The 22,565-nt window shown below is 60.4% G+C and overlaps 1 protein-coding gene across 2 annotated transcripts in view; it reads right to left on the reverse strand.

Annotated features, from left to right (window-relative positions):
* The window catches only part of PMEPA1 (prostate transmembrane protein, androgen induced 1), a 44,995-nt gene extending 25,371 nt beyond the window's left edge, over positions 1-19,624 (reverse strand). The window contains exon 1 of one of the 2 annotated variants that reach the window (XM_090286600.1): positions 19,533-19,624. Coding sequence is in view for 1 of the 2 variants with exons in the window: in XM_090286599.1 (XP_090142725.1) it covers positions 18,569-18,677 (109 nt within the window). In the remaining variant the exon portion in view is untranslated. Of the gene's footprint in view, positions 1-18,568; positions 19,147-19,532 lie in introns of those variants that run through there. The other variant, XM_090286599.1, reaches the window with a different exon arrangement.
* Between the last annotated feature and the right edge of the window lie 2,941 nt (positions 19,625-22,565).

Here is a 22,565-nt window from a genome sequence, read left to right on the forward strand (position 1 = left end):
GCTTTGAGGTCCACCGTGGGGATGCTGCTGTCTGCCCTGCCCTTTGGGAAGCACCCAGCCGTGGTGCGCATCCCTGAGCCGGGGGGCGGGGGACGTGGCAGGCTGCATCCCCTCGCCCAGGGTTTCCCGGGCGCTGGCCCACACTCACGGGCACGGGCAGCGGGCTTTATTTAGACGCTGTCAGCTGAGCGGCTCCGGGCGCACAGGCCCGAGTGGGCGTCGACCTGATTGGGTTTCAGAGCACATTTCTGTCGGGAGCTGCCCATGTCATTACAAATCGGGGCATGTTTTGCTGGTAGGGCTGGTCGCTGGCCGGGCAGGCGGAGACAGAGGCCGGCTGCGTCCTTTGAAATTGGTGTCCCTGAACCCACCCCCACCCCCTTCTTCTCTTGGGGAAAGATTTCTTCCTGCCTGGGCCCAAGTCCCACTCTCTGGGGCCGCTCCCACCCCTGACCCCTCAGAACAAAAGGGAGTGTGAGCGTCCAGACCGCCAGTCTGACCGTGAGAAGGGGCTTTGTGTGTGCCCGACGAGGGCCGCCCAGCCTCCCAGGCAGAAAGGTCAGGGCGCAGAGGCGGCGGCGGGGAGGCTCTTGCGCACCCACCTCCCTGGTGACCCGCACCGCCTGTGCCCCCCTGGGACAGACACACGGCCGGAGCCCAGTACCTGGAATCCAGCCTGGTCACTGCCAAGGCTGAGCATGCTGTCCCCAAGGAAACTCGGGGAATCCTGAGCCATCGCTACAGGAACGGATTCACAGGAAGCCCTCAGAAAGTTCCTGAACCCAGGGGAACCCAGGCGGCGTCTGTGAATATCAGCTGTTCCATTATGGTGACTGACTTAGAAGCCTCATGCATATTCTGGGGTGACAAGGGTGGAGGGTCCCCCGGGGTCTTCCTGTGTCTGGAAGGCCTTGCTCTAAGTGGGGGACATGTTCCTGGACACCTGACCATGGCTGCTTGGCTGTGTGACTCCAGGCCTCCAAGCCCCCTCTCTGGGTCTCAGGGAACCCGTCGGTAAAGAGGCTCCCGTCAGATCTGATTTTTCAGAGCTGTTTTACCAGCGGGAATCTTCGGGGCTGCGTGCGAGTCTGACCCAGGAGCTCGGTGTGTCAAGGGCACACAGGAAGCCCTGCTAGGGCTGATGCACCCCGGGGCGGGGGCCTGCATCCATCTCCCTGCCCACCGGCGGTCCCAGCCCTCTCTCAGCCTTCCAAGCAAACGCCTGCAGACAGTCCTGCGGGGAACCGACCAGCTGAGCTAACTGATCTGCTGACGGGACTGCGGGCATTCCTGACTTTACAGGCATTTCTCACTTTTGTCTTTGCCATTTATCAAATTCCCCGAATTTTGGTAAACACAAAGCATAGATCACTTTTTACGATCAGAAGAGTCACCCTGTTTTCACTGTGACTCAAGAGGCAGAAATGCTAATGACCTCTTTAGAGGCGGTGCCCGGCCTGGGGTGTGGGGGTCCCGGCCCTTTGGCAGGAGCTTGGAAAGGAGCGCACGTTGGTATCGTGGTCCCGTGGCTCGGAACCCGTCCTCAGAAACAGGGGCACAGGCTTCCCGGACGCAGCCCCAGGGCCATTAGGACCTCTGGCGCCCCGGCCGTATGCACGTAGGGCCTGGGGTTCTAAGAGCTGTTTCTCCCACAACATGGAACATGCAGGGTCCTGGCCCAGCCCCGGTCGCCGAGTGAGCACCCCGGAGGGAAAGCCAAGAAGTCTCTCTCTCTCTCCCCCCCCGAAGAGCCACATGGGCGACCAGAACCGCTGCGCCTGACACATTTGGATGCAGCCACAGCAAGGCACCCGGGCTCCAGTTTATAGGGGGACGGAAAAGGAATCAGGGCAGAAGGGGGTCCCGCCGCCTCTCCCCGTGGGTGTCTGTTCCGAGCCGCCTACCCAGAACATGAGGCCCATCACAGAGCAGGTGCTTAATAAACGCGCTGCGTGGATTCATGAATGAAGGAGCAGGAGATGGAGGCTCACTGCCCTTCACGGAGGTTCCCAAACGCGTCCCAAAGCTCACGGCCCAGCCCAGTCCCCCAGCCCCCCCGTCGCTACAGGATGAGGGGACCCCCGTTCCTAGCTCGTCCTCCTCCTCAGCACATCCACAGTGGGGGAGCCTTTAGCAGGGGGCTGGGCTGGGGGCTCTGGGCAGGTGGGGATGGGGGGGTGAGGGGGGTGCCCGGGCAGGGCAGGCTGAGGCCCAAGGGGTAACAGCAGCTCCTATTCCCAGAAGCCCCCTCCTGGTCCCTCTGGGGTGGGGTGGGGGTGGGGGGCACTTGTTCACAAAAGGGATCATGACTCTGCCGAGAAAAACGAGGCCAGTCCAGTGCGGCGGGTCAGGAGCCCGCACCCTCAGCGCGCCCACCCCCCAGCGGGGAAGAAGGGGCCCTGGGTTGCCCTGGGGGCTGGCGCCAGGCCTCCCCTCCCCATCTCCTGGTCTGGACTGTCCACGCACGCACACACAGAGGGGCTCAGACCCCACCTCTGGTGCCACAGCCTCAGTGCTGCCCCTCCCCCACCCCATCCGGGTCCGGAAATACCTGGTGCCTGCACCTCCCTGAGAAACCTCTCCCAACACAGGACCCCTGCCCAAGCCTCAGGGCGCAGCCTGACCTTTCCCGCTGGCGCTGGGGCCCCCAGCCACTCCCCCTGCCCCCCTCACAGGGCGGTCCCGGGGCTCCCCTCGCTCCCTCAGAGCTGACCATGTCTTTGGAGCAGAAGAGGCTGCATTTCTCAGCACCTACAGGGCACCTGGCACCGAGCCGGGCTGGGTTCTCTCATTCAATCCACACCGTGAGCCTACAAAGCGGGTGACTGACAGTCCCCATTTTACAGGGGAGGAATCAGAGGCTCAGAGCGGGAAGCGTCCCCAGGGACACTATCTAAGTGGCTGGGGTTGAATCCTGGCCACTGGGCTCCTCACCCAGACCCCCACCACGCCCTCCTCGGGTGCCGGTCCTCAGCGCCCACTCACTCCCCTACACGCTGGGGCTGGCCTCGCAGAGGGTTCAACAGAGAGTTTGGACTTCACATTAGGTGGGCCCATGAAGTCACAGGGGGCAGGGGCAGATGAGGGGCCCTCAAGGCCAGAGGCAGGAACCCAAGAACAGCCAGGAGAGGGGGATGGAGCACCCCCCCTCCCCACAGTTCCAAGTGCCCGGTGTCCCTGGGCCTGGTCCTCCTCCCTAGACCCCGTCCTCTGCTCAGGCCCTGCTCCTGCGTGCGGAGGAGCCGGGCCGGATCTCCACCTGGCCCACAGCTGGCAGGGGACAGGCACGGCCACTCTTGGCCCCAGGAGGAATTCCTTGAGAGCTGAGGCTGCCAGATGGCGAAGAGGCGGAGCAGGCTTCCCACGCCGCCGACCCGCTGGCTTAGCTCCCACCGGCAGGGTGGCCTGCAGAAGCGGGAGTCAGTCTGGGGCCTGGGGCCCCTCTGTCCACCCCCGTCACCGGGACACTCTCAGGGGGACATCATCTCTCCCAGTGACTGATATTGACCGCCAAGGTTGATCAGATCCGTAAGGGGCCACAACTGTCCCTCAGCCAATAGATCAGTGAGTACGGCAGCCGCCTGCTGGGGTTCGAGTCCTGGCTCTGCCACAACTGCCATGAGACCAAGGCAAGGGTCTTCTCAACCTCAGTGTGCACATCTGTACAACGGGACCGATGGTCCCAAGTACCGCCAGGGATGCTGGGAAACACGCTTAGGGGCACAACGGGGCTGAGAGAGGGCTGCCTGAGAGCGCGGATCCTCAAGACTCCTTTCCTGACTTTCCCTCCTCATCACGATAGGCTATTGATTCGGTCCCTGCTGTGGCCTGAGGTCTCGAACAAACCAGGCAGAATCTGGGCACAAAGAGACAACACAAAGCCCAGACAGCCCCCTGCGCAGCCAGGATCCGAGCTGCAATCAACATTCCCAGACAGGCAGTCAGGTCGGCAGGTCGGAGGCAGGCCCAGAGGAGCGGGCGGCAGGGCGGGGAGGCCCAGCGCTCTCGCCTGCCCAACACGGAAGTCCCGTGGGTTGAGGGAGGCACTCCCTGCCCTTCCCTCTCAGTTCCATGGGACCAGACCCAGGCCGGGATCTGAGACCTGGGTTCCAGACCCAGGGAGGTCTCTGAGTCCTCATCCAGGCCAGACCAGACCAGACTCACAGGCTGGGTCCCTCCAGGGAGCTCTGTCACCTCTCAAGAGGTTCAACTCCAGTCTCACTGTGGGGTCTTCAAACGGCTCCCTCCATCCCCCGTCACATGCAAACTGTTTTGAAAATAGTATTGTAGGCACAGCTCTGCCAAACCCCAACCCAGACAGGGGGCCACACGTCCCGCAGTACCTCTGCACCGGGCTATTTCTCAGCAGTGACTAGTGACGGTGGGGGTGACGAGGCCCAGGGCCCAGACATACCTTCACTCACTCGCTTCCCACCCTGTCTCCTCCTCCCAGAGCCAAAAGGCACGTTAGGAGGCTCGCTAATAAACCACAGATCTGCTCTGTAAAGTATCAAACCATGTTGGGCATTAAGGCAGTTAAAGTAAAGGAGACTTATTTTTTTCCATGACAAAAAAGCATGCAGAGATGTTGGTTAAAATGCACAGAGTGCAGACAACACACAGCGGGGACCGGCATGTCACAGACACTTCCTGCACCCCGTGTGGGGGCTGTGAGAGTCCCGTGGGGCAAAGGGCTACTTCTCCATCATCAGCATCGTCCTGAGGATGAAGCTGGACCCTGTCTCCTGCAGGAAGCCGCTCCGAGCTGAGGGACTGGAGGGCACATGGGAGACTCCTGTCCATCCGTAACTCCCCGCCTACGGACGTTCCTATAGGGTTCCAGAGAGTGGCATGACCCCTTGACCTTGATCTCATTAGAACTGAGGTGACCTTGACCTTCAAAGGGTGCGTGACCTTAGAAGGCCAAAGGGTGAAGTGCTTCCATTCTGCAGGAGATGCCCTGAGTCTGTAATTGCTCATTAAAGCCCCCTGAGGACACCTTAAACATCACTCTTGGCCAGACTTCCTGATTATTCGCCATTTCCAAACACCCATTAAACGAATTACAATTCCTCACTATGTTTATTTGAAATTTTCAACCAATATTCAACTGACTCACTTTTACTACGGAACTATGTCTTCAGCAACAGCATTCAGGAAACCAGTGAGGCGCTTGCTCCGTTTTCCCCAAACATGCATTTAACATATGCCAACCTGACTCAGTACGTAAGTGTTACATGTGAAATGCCCGTCCATGTGTCTGACACCCAGCATTTCCTGACTGGAGACCAGTTTGCTTTGGGTCTGTCAATGTCTCCAAACCCACAGGGTCGGGCAGTTATGACGCAGGTGGCAGCTTCAAGGGCATCCAGACCCGGCTGAGCCAATGACCGCTCTCCTGCCCCTGGGCGACCTCTGTCCTCAGAGCCTCAGCCTGCCCATCTGAGACGCGGGTCCGGTAGAGCAGCTCCCGCGGGGGCTGCGGGGACTTGCTGCCTGGCGCACAGCGAGCACTCCATAAATACCAGCAGTGGGCCGTGTGCTGTCCCGTAACAGCGCGAAAAAGCCAGAGCCCTTACGAACACCCCCATTTTACAGGTGCGTCAGTGAGGCCGAGGGGCCGCGCAAAGCGGGGAAGTCACGGAGCCACGATTCTGGACTGCCGTCCTGACGCGGAAGCCACTCTGTGGTCATTGTTCTGTTCTTCAAAGGATGCTGGCAGGGACGGGGACCGCAGCGTGCCGGCCCCGCGCTCTGCACGGAGGCATGGGCGGCCCCCGGGACACGCAGCGCCCCCTCGGTCCCAGCTGACCGTCAGCCGGCAGGAACTCGGCCTCAGGCTCACTGACTGTGAGTAACGCCTTCCCCAGACATGATTCATACCTGTCTGGAGTCACCCACATCCTCATTCCCTGAAAAGGAATGCAGGCCAGGTGAGGTGACCGGGCAGGCGGGCGGGCACGCGCGGTGGCGGAGGCGGAGGCGGAGCCTGCTGTGTCTCCCAGGCTCCGCCACCCCCCTGAGATGAGACCCCCAGCTGGGGCTGGACAGACAGATGTCTGCATCTCCAGGTCCTGTGACGGGGCCCGGATTCAGGTTACAAGACCGTTCCCCATGGATTCGCCTGGAATCGCTCCATTAGACAGTCAGTCCTCTGGGCCCAACCTGGCCTTTCCCAGTCCCTCGGCCTTTGTGACGACTCAGTTGAAAAGGAATCACCGCTGATACACACCGCGCGGGTGGACCAGAGCCTGGAGGTTGCCGGCTAGAGCCAGACAATAGGAGGGAACATGGGCGTGAATTCACTTGCTCCAGTTCTGCCCCAGGAAACCGTGAGGACACCCCTGGTCTGGATAGCACCCCCCCCCCATACTTGCCACAACCTGTCACAGGGCGCACTTTTCTGTCTGTGCACGCTGTCTGTCAATTCTGCCTCAACAATCCACCCAGGCAGAGGACATGCGGGGGCCCAAGAGGAATTTCACAGCTTAAGGGAGGAGAAGGGACAGCTGACTGGCGGGGTCGCTGTAGCGTCTTCCTTCTCCCAAGAGCCCTGGGTTCACCTGTGCCCATTTTGCAGAGAAGACGGCCGAGAAGAGAGGCGGGGAGGAGACGGCAAGGGAGACAGAGACAAGCTTGGGCGGGTCGGGGACAAGCAAACCTCGTATCCAGGACATTCCGCCTTCAGCCATGGGCCCCCCAGCCCTGTGCCTGCCTCTGTGACCATCCCCTCCGCCCCCCGTGCCTAGAAACCCCCGCAAAGAAGTGATGAGGCTCCTCCGGTGAAGCAGAGAGGTCACCAAGAACCCCGAAGGCCAGGGTTGGGGGCGGCTCCACCTACAGGCCAGGTTCCGGGCTGTGTCCCGCCAGCCACAGGGAGACGCACAGGAAGCTGGGAGACCAAGTCCAGTCCCGGTCCTGACGGAACCGTGTGCCCAGCCGGTTTGCCCTGCCATTCCCTTAACTAGAGACAGAGACCTACAGCCCCCTGCCCCGGCCCATCACACCGCAGGTCACGCCCTGATACTGCGTGGCAGGGGTCGCTCCGCTGTTCCAGCCCCTGGCCCGGGACACGACAGAACGGGCCAGCCCTGCGCTGCAAGGTGAGGACGGGGCCGACCCCAGGAGAGGCATGCAGGTGTGAGCGCCGTGGGGCCCGCCGAGTCCCCATCAGCGTGGGTGGCCTTGCAGGGGTGACAGTTAGCAGTGCTCCTGTCACCAGAAGAACTCAGGCTGTACACCAGCCTGGCTTCCTCCCTTCCCTCTCTAGACCTCGGTTTGTCCACGTGCAAGCCTCGGGGCTCAACTGCACCAAACCCTGGAATCACCCAGGGAATTTAGGAAGCCCTCTGCCTCACCCCCAGGAACCGGCCCAGGTGCAGCCTGAGTGTCAGGGTTCACAGTCAGTCAGGACGGAGGAGGACCCTCCAGCCCCCGTGACCTCGGGGCTCTCCTCCTCCCAGCCCTGCTCCCACAAGGCACCCCTTGGAGAGCCCAGCCCCACCCCGCAGGTCACACTGACCCCTTTCTCCACTTCGCTGCAATCTGACGCGGGACAAATTCTTGCTCTCTGCAGCCTTAAGCCTCAGGACCATGGCCAGGTGACCCTTCCAAGAAGGGGAGTGTTGGAGGGGACGAAAGAGGACACAGGCCCAGCTGGGAAAGCCAGCGGGCAAAGGAGCAGAGCGGCCTGACATCAGCCGCACCCCCCACGGGTGACAGGTGGTTCTGAAGCTCGGGGGGTGGCGGGCAGAGGTACAGGCATTGGAGCCCCGCAGCAGCCCAAGGTCAGATCTCGCTCTTTTCTGGGCGGGGGGGTGGAGGGCGGATCATGGCAGCAGCACGCACGTGCCTTAGCTCTGCTAGCTCCCGTGCACGTGGGGCCGCCATGAGAACCAAGGAGGCAGGTGTGTGACGCTCAGTGAGCATCTGAGATCCTCAGGAGAAACAGCTGGGATTCACCAGCAAGCACCAAGAAAATGGTCAGCAGACCAAGTTGCTAGGTGCTGGGTGCTCGAGCCTCCCAGCCTCTCCCTCTCTTCCTCTTCTCGAGCCCCACCTTCCCTCTCCTGGGTCTATTCTGGGGAAAGGGTCAGAGCTCATTCTCACTAGAGTGTAAAGGAATGCTACAACGTGCTTGGGTAGGGCTGCAAACATCCGGGGAAAGAAGCTGCAAGGTAACGTGGGGGAGGCGGCTGTGGCCTTTGCGTGTGTGAGACCCTGATTTTAAAAGAAAGACAAATGAGGTACCACTGGGGGGTGCTGAGTACAGGAGGTGGGGGTGTCATTCCAGATCTCGCCATGAACAAGCCTGGGGATCTGAGGGGGACCCAGGCCTGACGGCCGAAGGAGGGGGCTGAGTAACTCCTTAGAACTCGCAGAAGGAACTGCCCCTGCCTTGCTAGGCAGCCCCCAGCGGGAGGAGTTTCTCTCCTTCCAGGAGCCCCCACCGCCCGCCCCACCGGCCAGGTCTCTGCACAGACTGCATCCGGTTTTCCTCGTGAGGACCACTGATGGGGTGACAGCAGCTCTCGAGTCCACCCTGGACGCTGGTGGGGCGTGGACACGGAGCACCACCCGGAGGGAATCAGAGCCCAGCAGAGTGGGTGCAGGGATGGGTGAGCCACGTCTGGGACAGGAAGGGATGCGCTGGGCTGAGCGTCATGCCTTCAGCCCTGGTTCACACCTTCCAAGTCACAAAACAGCTCCATAAATACTGGCTGGGTGCCCCCGACCGACGGGTGCCAGGAGCTGCGGACCCCCATTCCGGGACGGGGAGGGCAGGAAGCTACAGATGGAGAACCCACCAGAGGAGGCCGCAGGGAGCAAGAGTCCTCAGCAAAACAGAAGCAACTGTCGGACTGTGCATTTGCAGGTAGGGCCTAGACGCACATGGGATTGGAGGCTGGACTCATAATTACACCTCCGGGCCATGTAGTAAGCGATGCTAATTACCGTCTTGATGGCAGGATGGTGACAATTTTATTTAGAGCCCAAAGTAACAAGTAAAGTGAGGTAAACCCAGCAGCTCCGCGTGTGAGGTCACACACTTCACAGCTAAGGCAAAGACTTGTCAACTGAACACCTCTGACAAAACTGTCATGGTTCGAAAAATGACAGGGGCGTGGGGAGTGGCCCCTGACTCCGAAGCAGAGAGGTTTAGACAGTTCCGAGGTGGACCCAGTTGGCTGCTGGCCTGAAAACTGCTCCAGGTCTGACGGGGCTTCCCTAGATGTCAGCCCGCTCAGCAACCGGGAGCCGTCAACACCGGCGAGATCCAGCCAAGACAGGAGGCTGCATTCTATGGGAACCGTGAACAGTGGCCACGGAGCGTGTGTGCAGGGCTGGTTGGTGTTACTTCATCAGTTACAGCCGCTAAGGTAACCAGCACCCTCTCCATCACCTCAACACACCCACCCCTTTCTCCCGTCCCAGAAGGAGATGAGGAAAAGGAACCGTCTCCCCCGGCGGCCCCGGCCCCAGATGAATCACACCTGGCTCATGGCGACGGCCTCCCGAGATGACTGAGTGATGGCCGGCGGCACAGACACCCATAAATGAATCACGCCTTCTGCCAGCCCAAACCTTTGGCTTCTCCAGACACCAGTTACAAAGTAGAAAGGGGAGAACAAAGAAATTACTCAGGGTGTTGGTGCAAAGTTGACTCACAGTTCACAGAATGATCAGCAGCTACATTGTCTTCAGGAAGGCGGTCAGCGCTGCGACCGGCTACGGCACATCAGCCCAGTGACGCGGGAACGGGCCAGCTGGAGCGGGGGCAGCCACCCAATTCCTGCAGGGCTCCCAGGGCCTGGATGGACCCTCCAAGCCCCCTTCACGTCCCGCATTCCTCTGGGGCACTGAGATGGTGATGAGCCGTGGAGAGGGAGCCAGCCCGTACATACATAATGACCCGCCGTTTTAGTGCCAGTCCCGGCACTCGCGTTTATGGTTTTCTTCCTTCGATGTGAGGGCCGCACTAGAACACAGAGATTCTCCCCTCTCCGATGAGGCTGCTGCACCCCGTCGTCTGTAAGACCCAAGCTCTGACGCCCCCTCTCCGCGGACGTCGACTGGAGTCACAGCAGCCGACCGGAGCTCCTCGGTGCGCTTTAACTCCGGCTGGTGGAGAAAGAGCCTTTGCAGTGGCCACGTGCCAGCTGGGAGCCTCCCTGGGGTAAGCGTGGCCTGGGATGAATCACCCACAGGGCTGGGGCTGAACCTGTTGGCCAGGCACCCGGGACTTACCAGAGTGTTAGCAACGTCCCAAAGTGTCCCTGTCGGGGTGCCCCGCCCTCGTGGGCGCACGGATGCAGGAGCGGAGAGAACCGGACTTGCACCTGGCTGACGCTCTCGGGCAGCGGTCCCACGCACCACCCGCTGCCTGGACAACCGCGGGAGAAGCGAGGCGGGCGTGTGCGCCGCGGTCTCAGGGAGCCCACTCGAGGGGAGCAGCGGTGACTGGGCAGCCGAGACCACGGGGGCGGAAAAACCTCTGTGGGGAAGGGACGGCTGGCCTGACCCAAACTTTGCTAGAAAACTGGCTCAGCTCCTCACTCATCTTGCTTGTGAGGACGGAGCCTGGGGACCCTGGTTTCTGCTGCCTCAGGGAGCCCAGGGCAAAGCCGGGCGGAAGCTCCGGGCTAGGTCCCAGTCCTATCAGCAGGGACCTCGCAGAAGCCTCCAGCCTCGGGGAGTGGAAGGCACCCCTTTAAAAATACTCTCCACACTGGATAATAAAATACGTGTTTACATTTTACATACATGCAGATACGTGGTTTTAAATGTAAAAGCACTTATTTCTATATTCATCACTGACACTCCAACTAATCCATGATCAGATTTACCACTTTTTACTCCCCCGCCCCAAGTCAAGGACGGAAACATCAGGTCCTGGACGCCTTAAGGACCCACAGGGAGAGACTGTCCCACCCTTGAAGCCTGCGTGACCCACATACCAGGAACCCGTGACTCCCCGGGGTGACTCAGAGCTGCCACCACAGACAGACCCGTCTCGTGCCAGCAGTCTGCGGGAACATCACCGCCAGTTCCTCTCAGCCACGGAGGACACTGAGGAACACCGTCCCTGTCTGTCACCAATGGTGCCACTGTTTACTGAGCATCTACTCTGTGCCGAGATCACGCAAAGGTCCAATGGATCCTAAGCAGGATGCCCCTCCCCCGTCCCCACCAAAGTCCACAGGAGGGACAAGGGACACGGGGCAATTTCTCCACGCTTAGAAGGCAAGATGGCGTCTCGACCCCGCGTGACTGTTCAGACTTAGGCCGCATGCGTGCAGCCTGGGGGAACCCAGCGCTGAGCCCGGAGCCCCAGAGGAGTTTCTAGGGTTGGCTTCTGGAGTCCAGAAGAAAATCTGATGCAGCATCCAGATCCCAGAGCCACTGGGGATGTTATACTTGTTACCAAGTAATTAAAACTCTCTTTCCTGCCAGTAGAGCCATTTCCCAAACCCACAGAAACAATAATAAATGATCGTAGTCAAAACAGAGGTAAAGGGAGCCCAGGCCGGGGGGCTTGGGTGGAGCCTGGTTCGTACACCAAAAGGCTGCAGGCTGGACTCCCAATCGGGGTGCGAATGGGAGGCAACCGATCGATGTTTCTCTCCCCGCTCTCTGAAATCAATAAGCAAATCCCTGGGTCAGAGTTAGGGATGAAAACCTACATGAAGGGGAAGAACATCAGAGCCTCCCTCTCCCAGAGCTCGGACAACCAGCAAGCAGGGTGCAGGCGGGATTCTAAGCCCAGCGGCCCAGTCCTTCTCCCCCCACCCCCACCCCAGAGGAAAGCAAGCACACAGCAGAGTCCCACCAACACCACGGAGGTGCCATGCACCCCTGCTACCTCGGAAGGTGAGGCCCGTGGCTGCCTGCCTGTTTTCTACGTGTGGCATCTCACTGTCACGGCGGAGCAAACGCCAGCTCCACCCATGGCTGTCAAAGGGTAGGACGGTAACCAAAAAACACCCCAAGCCTGGGGCAAGTGTATGCAGACAAGGATCACCCCAGAAATTCTCCCTCTGGGGCGAAGATGGGTGCCGGGGATGCATCCCGGGCATCTCCCGGGACAACGGGACTGCACCCTCCCGTTAGTGTGGCTTTGGTGTCCAGAGGCGAAGGCACAGCCTGCTGCCCCGAACAGCAGACCCGTCCCTGGAAAATTCAAATAACACTTTGTGCAGAGACACCTCTGTCGTTCAGGCAGCGGGGCCAGCTTCCAGAGACGCAGGGGTTGGCTAGGGAGGGATTCCGCGCAGGCCCCCGAAAGAGGGTTTTCAGAGTCCACATCTTGACTGCCTCCTCTCCTGTATGGAATCTTCTGAGCCTGTCCGCCCGCCCTGACCTCTCCCCATTCCCTGCTCATACACATATGAGGTACCTACCGGGCTGCAGGGATCTTACGTGAATCCCTCAGGGCTGGGTGACCGGAGGGAACAGCTATGGCACACTAATTACACAATATTCAATACCGTGTGACAGTTCTGACAGAAGAGACTCATGGGGTGCTCTGGAGCCCAAACGGGGTGACCAGTTTGGGGGCCTGGTGTGGCCTCTCATGAAGTCATGCTTTCTGTCTGTCCCCACTAGCTCGGCTGCTCTCGGAGTGCAGGGTTTTGCCTGCGTGGCCCCTGATGTTCCTGAGCACCTGGAACAGCACTCGGAGCAGCCAGGGTGGTGCCAGAGTGGGATGGACACAAGTTGCAGCTCTGAGGTTTGTTTGTGTTCCTCCCTGAAGGCCTGTGGTCTTAGGACAAATTCTGAGTACAAGTGTGACGTCAAGTCTGACAAAGAAAATGCTGGGGCTCGGGGAGTCAGTGCGGCATCCTCGGGAAGAAAACAGGGCATCAGTTTCTGGCTGTGTGACCTGGAGCAAGTGTCTTACCCTCTCTGATCCTTTTTTTTTTTTTTTTTTTTTCATCTGTAAATTGATGTTAGCAATAGCTCTCCCACGGGGCTGTTTTGAAGACTGAGAAAAATGTGTCACTAGTACCTGGCATATAATAAGCTCTCTGTATCCAACTAGCAAAGGGAGTGGAAGCAAAAATCTATCAGTCACCCTGGAAACAGAAGAGCGGAGCCATTTTGTGGCTCTCAGAAAGCCCGGGGATGCCCCAAACAGTTCCAGGCCCACCCTGGGCACTGACGCCCCCACTCTCATCAGCAAGCCATTCTGGGACTTTCTCCGGCTTGGTGACAGACACTTCTTGCCAGAGCCTGACAAGGCCCTGATGAGACCCTGAGGTGTCAGGGTTTAGCTCTGTAGTATCACTCAAGGCAAAAGCGAGGTTGACTGTCAACGCTTGGCGTTGTCATGACTTCACAGAGGGGTGCAGCCCACCTCTGGGAGGAGGAAGGGCAGGAGTGAAGGGTACCCTGAAGTCTGAATACTCACAACACCCCAGCACATGGGGCCGCTGTTACCCCGCTTTACAGCTGGGCCAAGTGACGCAGAAAGTGATGCAACGAGTTGTGGAACTGAGCTGGGTCTCGATCCCTCTGGCCCTCGGTCACACCCTTCACCAACTGCTGTGCACAGGTGACATCGGGCAGTGGGCAGGTTTTGTGGGGCTCTCAGAGTGGGAAAAAAAGGCAATGGCCAGTGCTCCAAACCCCAGCTTTCCATCACAGTCTAGCAGCCCAGGTCCCCGGAACTGAAAGATCGGGCCCCGCAGGGTCCATGTGGCAATGGTGAGCCAAGGGGCAGTCCTCCTTGGGTTGGACCCAGTTCTCCGCAGCTCGTCCCGGACAAAACTGGGCTGGCCACCTGGCCCCTGCCCCCTGGCTCGGGAAGCCCCAGGCACAGCGTGGGGCCCGCTCACTGCTCCTCGGACACGCAGAGAAGCAGGCACAGCAGCGCACACTCGTGTGCGCACACACGCACACACGTGTGCATGCACACGGCACCTTTTACGAAGCACAGAATGGGCCCTCGGCTTTGATCTCTTTCCCTCGGCACGTGCCCTGTGCAAGGGCCCGGGGCTGGCACGCAGCCTCCCAAATGCAACGTGGTGACTTCTCTGGGGCAGAATCCCAGGCGCCACGCTGCCTGCAAACTGTGTCTCTGAGAGACAAAACCTGAAACAGAAAACCATCCAGATCCTCCGGGTTGGGCCCCCCACCAGGACCCTCTTCTTGAACCTTTTCTTATGTTTGAACAACTGACTAAATTATACATGTTCACAAGCCCCGGGAGGGGCAGGTGTCCAGGGGCACCTGAGCCGGGGCTCTGAGGCTGTTGGGGGCACATGCACCCTGCTGTGAAGGCGGGCAGCCGTCTCCGGACCCTCCCGACAGCCCCCCGTCCCGGGCCGCTCCGCACGCCGCTCCCTTCCCCTTCCCCTCCCGGGAAGAGTGCATACAATGAACGGCACAGCCGTTGGGGGGGCTGTGTGTGCACACACTCTCCCCTTTTCTCTTTTCCACGTGCCCAGGAGAAGTTGTGACCGCTTCCCCACCAAAGAAAAGCTGGCAGGAAAGGCAGAGAGGTAGCAGCTGAGTGTACGTGTGAGCACACACGGGCGTGCACACGTGAGCAGGCATGTATATGTGGGGGTGCGTGTGTGCACACACGTGCGTGCAGGAGCAACGACGTATTCTGCCGTGATAAGCACTGAGCTGACCCGACCCTGGGCCACGCCGGGCAGTGCAGCCGGCTTATCCCAGACCCTCTGTCCAACCCTGACTGCACTTCAACCTAAGACCCAGACGCAAAGGACTGTGGGTTGAAAATCCCAGCTGAGGGGGTCCCCAGGGGGCACAGCTAGCCCTTGACACCCACAGTTTACCCCGAATCCTGAAATATTGACTGTTCACGGGTGCCAGGGTCTCCCCTCCAAATTAACGCCAACCCATGATGGAAACTAAAAACTCCGTGCCCAGGGAGCCCCCCTTTCCCGCACACAGTAGCCCTCGGTAAAGCGGGGGGGCGGCTGGTGCCAGGCTGCAGAGCGACCTCAGTCTTCCTAGGGACTGATTTCTGAGGGCAACCGAGGCTCTCCGGGGTTCAGATCTGCCCTCCCCCCCGCCCCCATCCCCTGCAGAAACCAGGAGCTGATTAAAGCAGTGGTTCTCGGCCGGGGCTGGCGTGCCCTTCAGGGGACGCGGGGCACTGTCTGCAGCTAGTTTAGGTTGTTACAACTTGGTGGGGGCAAGAGATGCTCCTGCTGGTGCCTGGTGGGGAGGGGCCAGGGACACGGCTAAACACCAGCCAACCACCTTGCCCTCCCAGCGCGGAATCACCCGGCCCAGGACGCCCTGGGGCTGAGGCTGAGACACCCCGGACTTCAGTGTCAGGTGAACCCTCGGAACACGGGGCGTCCTGTGAGTTTCCGAAAGCCGCGTGGGACTTTAGCTTAGAACCAGCTGGCGAAGAGGAATCAGTGGGTCAAGGACTCCGCTGTTAAAAACCCGAACTGCCACTGCAGAGACTGCACGCGGGGGGTGCGGGGCGTGTCTGCAGCAGGGGCACCCCCCAGGGCCCTCGAAAGATGTCACAAGCGCCAGCAGCTGTGTGGCGGACAGTTCGGTTAGCTTCTGTCTGCCCCCCAGGAACAGAAGCTGAAGGAGAAAGACGGGGGTCATTTCTATGAGACACGGAAGAACGAAAAAGAAGCCAATAAGCACGTCAAGAAAAACGCGTACCAGGGGAAATCTTTTCCTCAAAAGGAGCCGGAGCCGACGCCCCGCCCCTGCCCTCCTGGCTGCCATCTCCAGGGGTTGTCACTGGGGCCCCCTGTTTTTAATCTCAAGACCCCTGCTTTCTAAAGAATGGCGTATTTTTCTGTGGGGTGTGTTTCGGGAAGAGTGAATTGCCCTCAGACTTCACCCCTTGCCCCCTGACTCTCAGAAAAGAGGGGGGCCCCTGGACTGTCTTGGTAAAGCCAAGTCAGGCTCATTCCCGGGGCCTGGCTTCCTCAGAACCCTCCCGGGCCCCTCCCTCCAGGATGCAAAAGGGATGCAGCTCATTTCCTCCCATCCCCCAAGTTCAAGGTGGACCTAACTCGGGGGCCCAAGTCCCAGATTCAAGGGACAGTGCGTGCACTCCACGAGGAAGAAGCGTGGGCTGGGGGCCTGGGGCAAAGCCTTCCATGGCCCCCCCGCCTCTTCTATAAAACGATGGCGCAGACCCTGCGTGGGCCAGGGCTCCTCCTCGGTCTGAAAGTGGGGCCACTGAGGACCACACAGAAGACCCGTCGGCCCTGTTGAAGCAGGGACCACTCTGGCCCCCGGGGCCTCCAGCCGGAGTCTGGAGGGCACAGGCGCCATCTCCAAAGACGGGAACATTTCTACCTCCTGGTGTCACCTTTCAGGTGAGGAAACTGAGGCCCAGGAGGCTAAAAGGCCCGAATGAGGGCACTGTCCTCTCACAGAAGAACAGCCGCCGGGCCACTGCCTGGCGGCCCACGTCCAGATCCATCTGCGCTGCTCCCAGTACTGTCATGTGATCACCCAGTGGCCACTATTCAGTTTCTTCCCTTTCTCCCATCTTTCCTTGCTGTTTCCTTCCTGTCTTTCTGTATAAACTCCAGGACCGGAGGCTTCCTCAGCAGACCCTTCAGGGAAATCTGATGAGCACTGGCAACAAACTGTTACATTATACCTGGGTTTTAAAGCTGCTTCCTGCTGCCCTGGGCTTTCTTCCAGTAAGTAGGGAGCCCTATGTAAAAAATATACAGTGACTCATGGGCCACCCCCTGGGGCCAGCTGGACAGGCCAGGGTCCCAGGCCCTACCCCTCGAGGGTCGCTGCAGGCAACGGGTTGGTCGACACCAAAGAAAAAAGAGACAGAAATAAGCATGTATGTTTTTAAAAGTCCTGAACCCAAAGGAAGGACAAGAACAGAATGTCTGGCACTGCCCAGCCCTCAAGGTGACAAGTTCACCACAGCTCGGAGCCCTTGGGCGGGAGGTCCCCTAAGCAGCTTTACAGAAGGAGGGGCTACACACCAGGCCCGCAGGGGCCTTTAGCAGCAATCCATTTAGCAGCAGCGAGACTCTCTCCAAACATGTGCAAACATATTTTAATAATATCCTCGTGCATTTCATTAGCCTCCCGAGTTCACAAAGGGCCTTTGGGAAGCAGTCTGGTTTAAATGCAACTCAATTCCGCAAATGCTGGCTCTGGGCAGGTTCTCCTTGGCACCTCACGGGCCTGGCGCAGGCGTGCAGGGTGGGGGTGGGGGGGTGACTCTTTCAATTCCTGGGCTGGAGGGGGTGGGGCGAATGGAAGGACCCACCACCCAAGTCCGCCAGCCAGCCTGCCCCAGCGGGGCAGGTCACGGGTTATTTTTACCCCTTGTGCCTCACTGTACAGAGGCTCAGGGGCCGAACACGGTGGCAGCCGCCTGCGGAAACTGGCTCATGAGTCACCTAGTGACTGCCCTGGCTCGGTGGCAGCTGCCTCTTGGCTCCTAGTCCCAGCTGGAAGGCTGGGCCTTGCAGGGAAGGGCTGCGTGCCCCCTTGCCTGGAGTGCTCAGGGGCGAGGACGGGGAACTGAAGTTCAGAGGCAAGGGGTCCTCAAAAGGGCGGCTGGGCGGAGGAGTGTGGGCTAGAAGGCAGACCCTTCTGCACCCAACCGTACCCCGACCTGGGTGGGTTATGCAGGAGGCAGGAAGGACAGGGGGAGTCAGGCTGAGCTCCAAACACCTACCTCCCTGCCCCCAGCCCATCCCCCCCGTCAGGGCAAGGCAGTCCCAAACAGACAGTCCCAAACAGACAGCCCCGAACTTTGACTCATCTGTAGCCACGGTCCCAGTCAGACTGAGCCAAGCCGTCCAGACAGAGGATATTTATAGGTGCGTCGGGAACACACTCACACAATGACACACATACTCAGGGTCCACGCTGGGCCAGACCCACCGGCGCTGAGCCCTGGGTTCAGACACCTGGACTCAAACGGTCCCCAGGCCCACAAGCGAGGAGCCACCCCCACAGACGCAAGGAGACCCACAAACACGTACTCCTGGGACAGACCGCGACCCAGACCCAGCCCCAGACCCAGAGAGAGACGCACTGAGACCCGGAGACACAAACACGCACGCAAACCCACTCACACAGACCGAGACACACAGCGCCACGCACACTCCAGACACACAGCCGGAGACCAGACACCTCGCAAGCCAGACAGTGTCTCACACGCCCGCCCGCCGCCCCCCCTCCCAGCCAAAGTTGATATAGAGACGGCCTAATTGCTCCATCGCGACTGCCCCTTCGGGAAATAAAATGGAAACTTCACGCATCCGCCCGCCCCAGCCCTCTCTCGCCCGGCGCCCCGCGGCCCTCCGCCACTCGGCCCCGGGTCCGAGACCCCGAGGGCGGGGCGCGGGCAGCGGGGGCTGTGCCAGGCTCGCAGCGCCGCGGGACAAAGCCGGGCCGGCCGCCAGCTGCCGCGAGCCGGGAGAGCGCGTCCGGGGCGCGGCGGGCGCAGCCAGGGCGCAGGGCTCCCGGCCCGAGGGGGCGCGCACAGCCCGGCCCCCCGTCCGCAGCTGCTCCTCGACTCAGGGTCTGAGCCCTTTGGGGCCTCCGGGGAGGGGGGCGCGGGGTCACTCACTGATCTCCATGCTCTGGAACAAAGAGCGTTTGCAGTTGCACGTGCAGGAGACATTGGGCTGCCCGGCGGCGGCGGTGGCGGTACTGTTGACCCCCATCAAGCGGTGCATGGACGGCGTGGCGGCGCGGCGCGGGGCGCAGGGGGCACGGGGGCGGCCGGGGGGGGATCCGGCCGGCGCCCGGTGCTCGGGCCCCGCATGCAGAAGGCGTGCGGCGGGGAAGGCGCGCCCCGGCTCGCCGGGCTCGGGACGCCGCCAAGTTTCCGGGGCGCCGCGGGACTCAGTGAGCGGGGCCGCACTCCCCTGCGCCCCCCGGCCGCCCCTCCGCAGCCCCGGGAGCGTCGGCAGTGCCCGCGGGTGGCGTCCGGGAAATGGGCTGGCAGCCGGGGCGCGCGGTACCGCCGAGGCTGCGCCTTTGCTGCTGGCTTCCCCCAGCCGAGCGCCTCCTCCTTCGCCGCCGCCGCCTCCTCCTCATTCAAGTCCAAGGAGATCGGGTTTCGCTCCGAGACCGCGGTCGGAGGCAGGCAGACGGTCTGACGTCAGCGCTAGACGGGGCTGCCGGTTCCCACCGCGCGGGGGCCGGGGAGAGGGCGCGCGCTGCGCCAATCCCCGCCGAGGTTCCCCCGTACCCCCTCCCCGGGCCGCGGGGCGGGGTGACGGGGAAGGGGGCGGGCTCTTAAAGGGCCAGAATAAGGCGGCCCCATAGACCAGGGACCCGCGCAGCGGAGGGCCGTTGGGTAGTCTTCCCAAAGGGGTCGGTTTGGGCCCCCTGCCCTGCACACCCTTGTCCGGAAGTAGCGAAACTCGGTTCCAGCCGCACCCTCGTGAGCGCGTTCTCCGCCCCCTTATCCCCGCCTCCCCTCGGGCCGGGTTCTTGACCTAGACTTTGGGGGAAGCTTGTCCCCTCAAAGGAGCAAGAGGTCCCTGCGTCTCAGGGCAGGGGGAATCCTCCGGATGACCCATTACCTGATTTCGCAGAAACCGCTCCGCCTCCAGGTGTGCAGCCCCACGAGGCCCTAGCCCACTGCGCCCGGACGCACTTTAACCCAGCCCCGCCGAGGTTGACTGGGAAACCCGGAGATCGCGCAGACACGCCCCCGGCGGCTCCGATCAGCGCCAGGGAGCCGTTGTCGTGTAAACAGTCCGGGAGTGTCCACACGGTGGCTGAGCCGGAGCCTGACCCAGGTCCTGGGGCATCTGACCCCTCCCCCCACATCTAGTTCTCTAAATACTCACCTGTCCCTGTAATGCCTGCAGTTTTGGTAAAAAGCAGAGACTATTTTTGTATTCTGGGGGGAAAGGGCTCCGAAAGTTTTTTTCTTTTAATAGACTGGAACCAAAGACTTGCTGAACTCGAGAAAGCCAGCCCAGGAAGTGGGTGAGCTCCCTCCCTGCACTGGGCACAATGATGCCTCTGGCTCTCTTAGGAGGGCAGGCAGGAAACTGGTTTGCTGTAGGGGTGATAGGCTGGTAGGAGCTTTATAGGGGAGCCACAGGGACATTCAGAGGCCCTGGCCTTCTGTTTGGGATGAGAAGCTCCATCTCAGAGCTAGGCCCGAGCCCAGGGTCCCACGTGCGGTGAGGCCTCAGGTCCTAGTTGGAGGGGCACCCCTATTGTGAGCTGGAGAGTCTCAGCCCCCACCTTGAGGAGTGGTCAATTTCACCAGCAGGTTCACAGAGTGGGGAGGGGATAAGTCTTAATGCAATTTGGCCTCTGTAGCTTGGAGAAAAAGTTGGCGTGGGGCGTGGGGGTCTTAAGGGTTCCTTGGGCGACCCTGAAAATGTTGAGTGGGCCTGGGGATGACTGTCAGTCCACTCCTTTCCTAGGCCACAAGAAACCACCATCACTACCCCTCCTTTCAGCCATTCCTTCATGCATTCAGTCAACAAACTCACTGAGCTCCAGCCTTGAACGTGGGGAAGTCAGCCATGCCAGGCAAACCCCCTGCCCTCCTCTGTGTCTCGAAGACATCTGGCCTGTCTGGCAGTGAAAAAACACACACGTTGATTGTCTTGGAAATGAGGCAGCATTTGTACAATCCAGGTTAAACTGCCAGCAGGCAAAAATAACCAGTTAATTCAGTGGGAGAGAAAAAAAAGCCTACCCACACGGAGCTCTGCATGGCCTTTCTGGGACAGGAGCACGGGCCATATTTATTGAGTGCCTGCAATGTGACACCACTGTTCAGATGGTGGCACCTGGGACTGGTTAGTGGTCTCTGCTGGTTTCAAAGTTGGTTCTGCCTGGAGGCCTGATGCAGGGTGTCAGGCATGGTGGTCACAACTGTAGCTCCAAAAATGTGTGCCAGGCACCACCCTGGTGTTGGGGTTAGACCACCTGTGTGGTGCTGGGGACAAGCCATGAAGGGGCACAGAGCCCAGGGTCAGGCCACGCACATACAAAGGTGTTAATGGCCTGGATGGGAGAGCTCACTCTGGGGGGGGGGGGGGCGGTGTTGGGGCTAGACCACCTCTGCTGGGCCAGCCTGGGTGTGGTCAGTAAGTATTACGCTCCCTACTGTGGGCCAGACTCTGTGCTGGGCATTGGGCACCCTGTCCTCATGTAACATTGTGTGTGTGTGTGTGGGTGAGACTATATATGCAAACCCATAGCTACACCAGGTTACTTCAGATATGGTAATGATGAGCTAGAGGCCTGGTGGGCAGGGAAGGCCACCCTGAGAAGGTGGCCTTTTTTTTCCCACTTGTATTTACCTAGAGCCAGGTACAATTCCCTGCTTTCCTGGGGCTCACGTTCTTGCGGGTCTATAAACGTGTCAGTCCAGGCGATGGCTTCAGAGAGGGACAGAAGCTGGAAAGAATACAAAGAGACCTAGTCTGGGCTCATCTGGAGCCCAAGGGGCCAGGGTGGCCTCCCCAGAGAGCTGAGAGGGAGTCTCAAACCAGGCACATGGGTGCCCAGGCCAAAGCCCTTGGTGGGAGAGGGGCTAAGGGATCCTCAAGGTCCCAGGAAGTCTGGAATTTGGGGCACATTGCCCAACCCAGTTGGTTAGAGGTCACAGGACTGTGAAAAGCATGTGTGTATCCCCAGGCGACTGCTGGGGACACGCCTTTCTGGGCCTCCAGACTGCACGTGCGTGCGCTGTCTGCACTGAGTGTGGGTGGGGACCTTTGCAGAGAGAAGGTCTGGTCTAGGCTGGTCAGGAGGCCTTGCTGGGCTGGGCTCAAGGACAAGCCCACTTCACTGGGGTGTGACCCGTGCAGGTGCTGTGGCCCGGGCTCGGTGTACTGCCCTCCTGGCACCGTCTTGAAATTCTTCGTGAAGAGTTTTGGACAAGGGGACTTGCAGATCCCATAGTCAGTCCTTCGCGGGTGCTGGGCCCTCATTGGCAGCCGGTCGAGAACCTGGGGAGGCCAACCAGCATGGGGTTTGGCTGGGGCAGGGGGTGGCTGGCCGGGCCCTGGGCCTGCTGGGTGCAGTGGCAAGTGCCCGGCTGAGTCAACAAAGGGCACGCTTTGTCAGGGGGCAGTGGCACAAAGCAGATGGTGGCCCAGCCTGGCCAGGGTCCCCTCACCTCCGGCCGTCCCCAGGCCTGCGGACAGAACAACTTGCCACCTTTGAAAACTCCTGCCAGCTGAGTCACTTTTTTCCCCAGGCCCTGCCCGTGGTTTAGTCAGCCCGTCAGCGTTCCCAGGTTTGTATCGTTAGACTTCAACTTTTTTTTTTTTGTCTTGTTCCGCTTTTAAACAGTAATGAGAGCCAACGTTCACTGGGCACTGCCTGGGTGGCAGGCCCTGCCCCAGCCCCTGCGTATGCGTCTGCTTCACGATTCAACACGTACGCGCCAGGCCCTACGGCCAGCCGCAGAAGGTTGGTGGGTCCCCACAACAGCCCTGGGAGGTCCCAGCTACTGTATTCCCATTTGACAGATGGGGACACTGAGGCTCAGGGACCCATGAGAGAGGTGGAGGGGGATGTAACCACCTCCCCGATCGCCTCTGCTAGGGTCTACCCGGACCTTTCTGCTGGCCCTGTGA

This window comes from Furipterus horrens, unplaced genomic scaffold (genome assembly GCF_987537825.1).
Source record: "Furipterus horrens unplaced genomic scaffold, mFurHor1.1.pri manual_scaffold_8, whole genome shotgun sequence".
Taxonomy (NCBI): Eukaryota; Metazoa; Chordata; class Mammalia; order Chiroptera; family Furipteridae; genus Furipterus; species Furipterus horrens.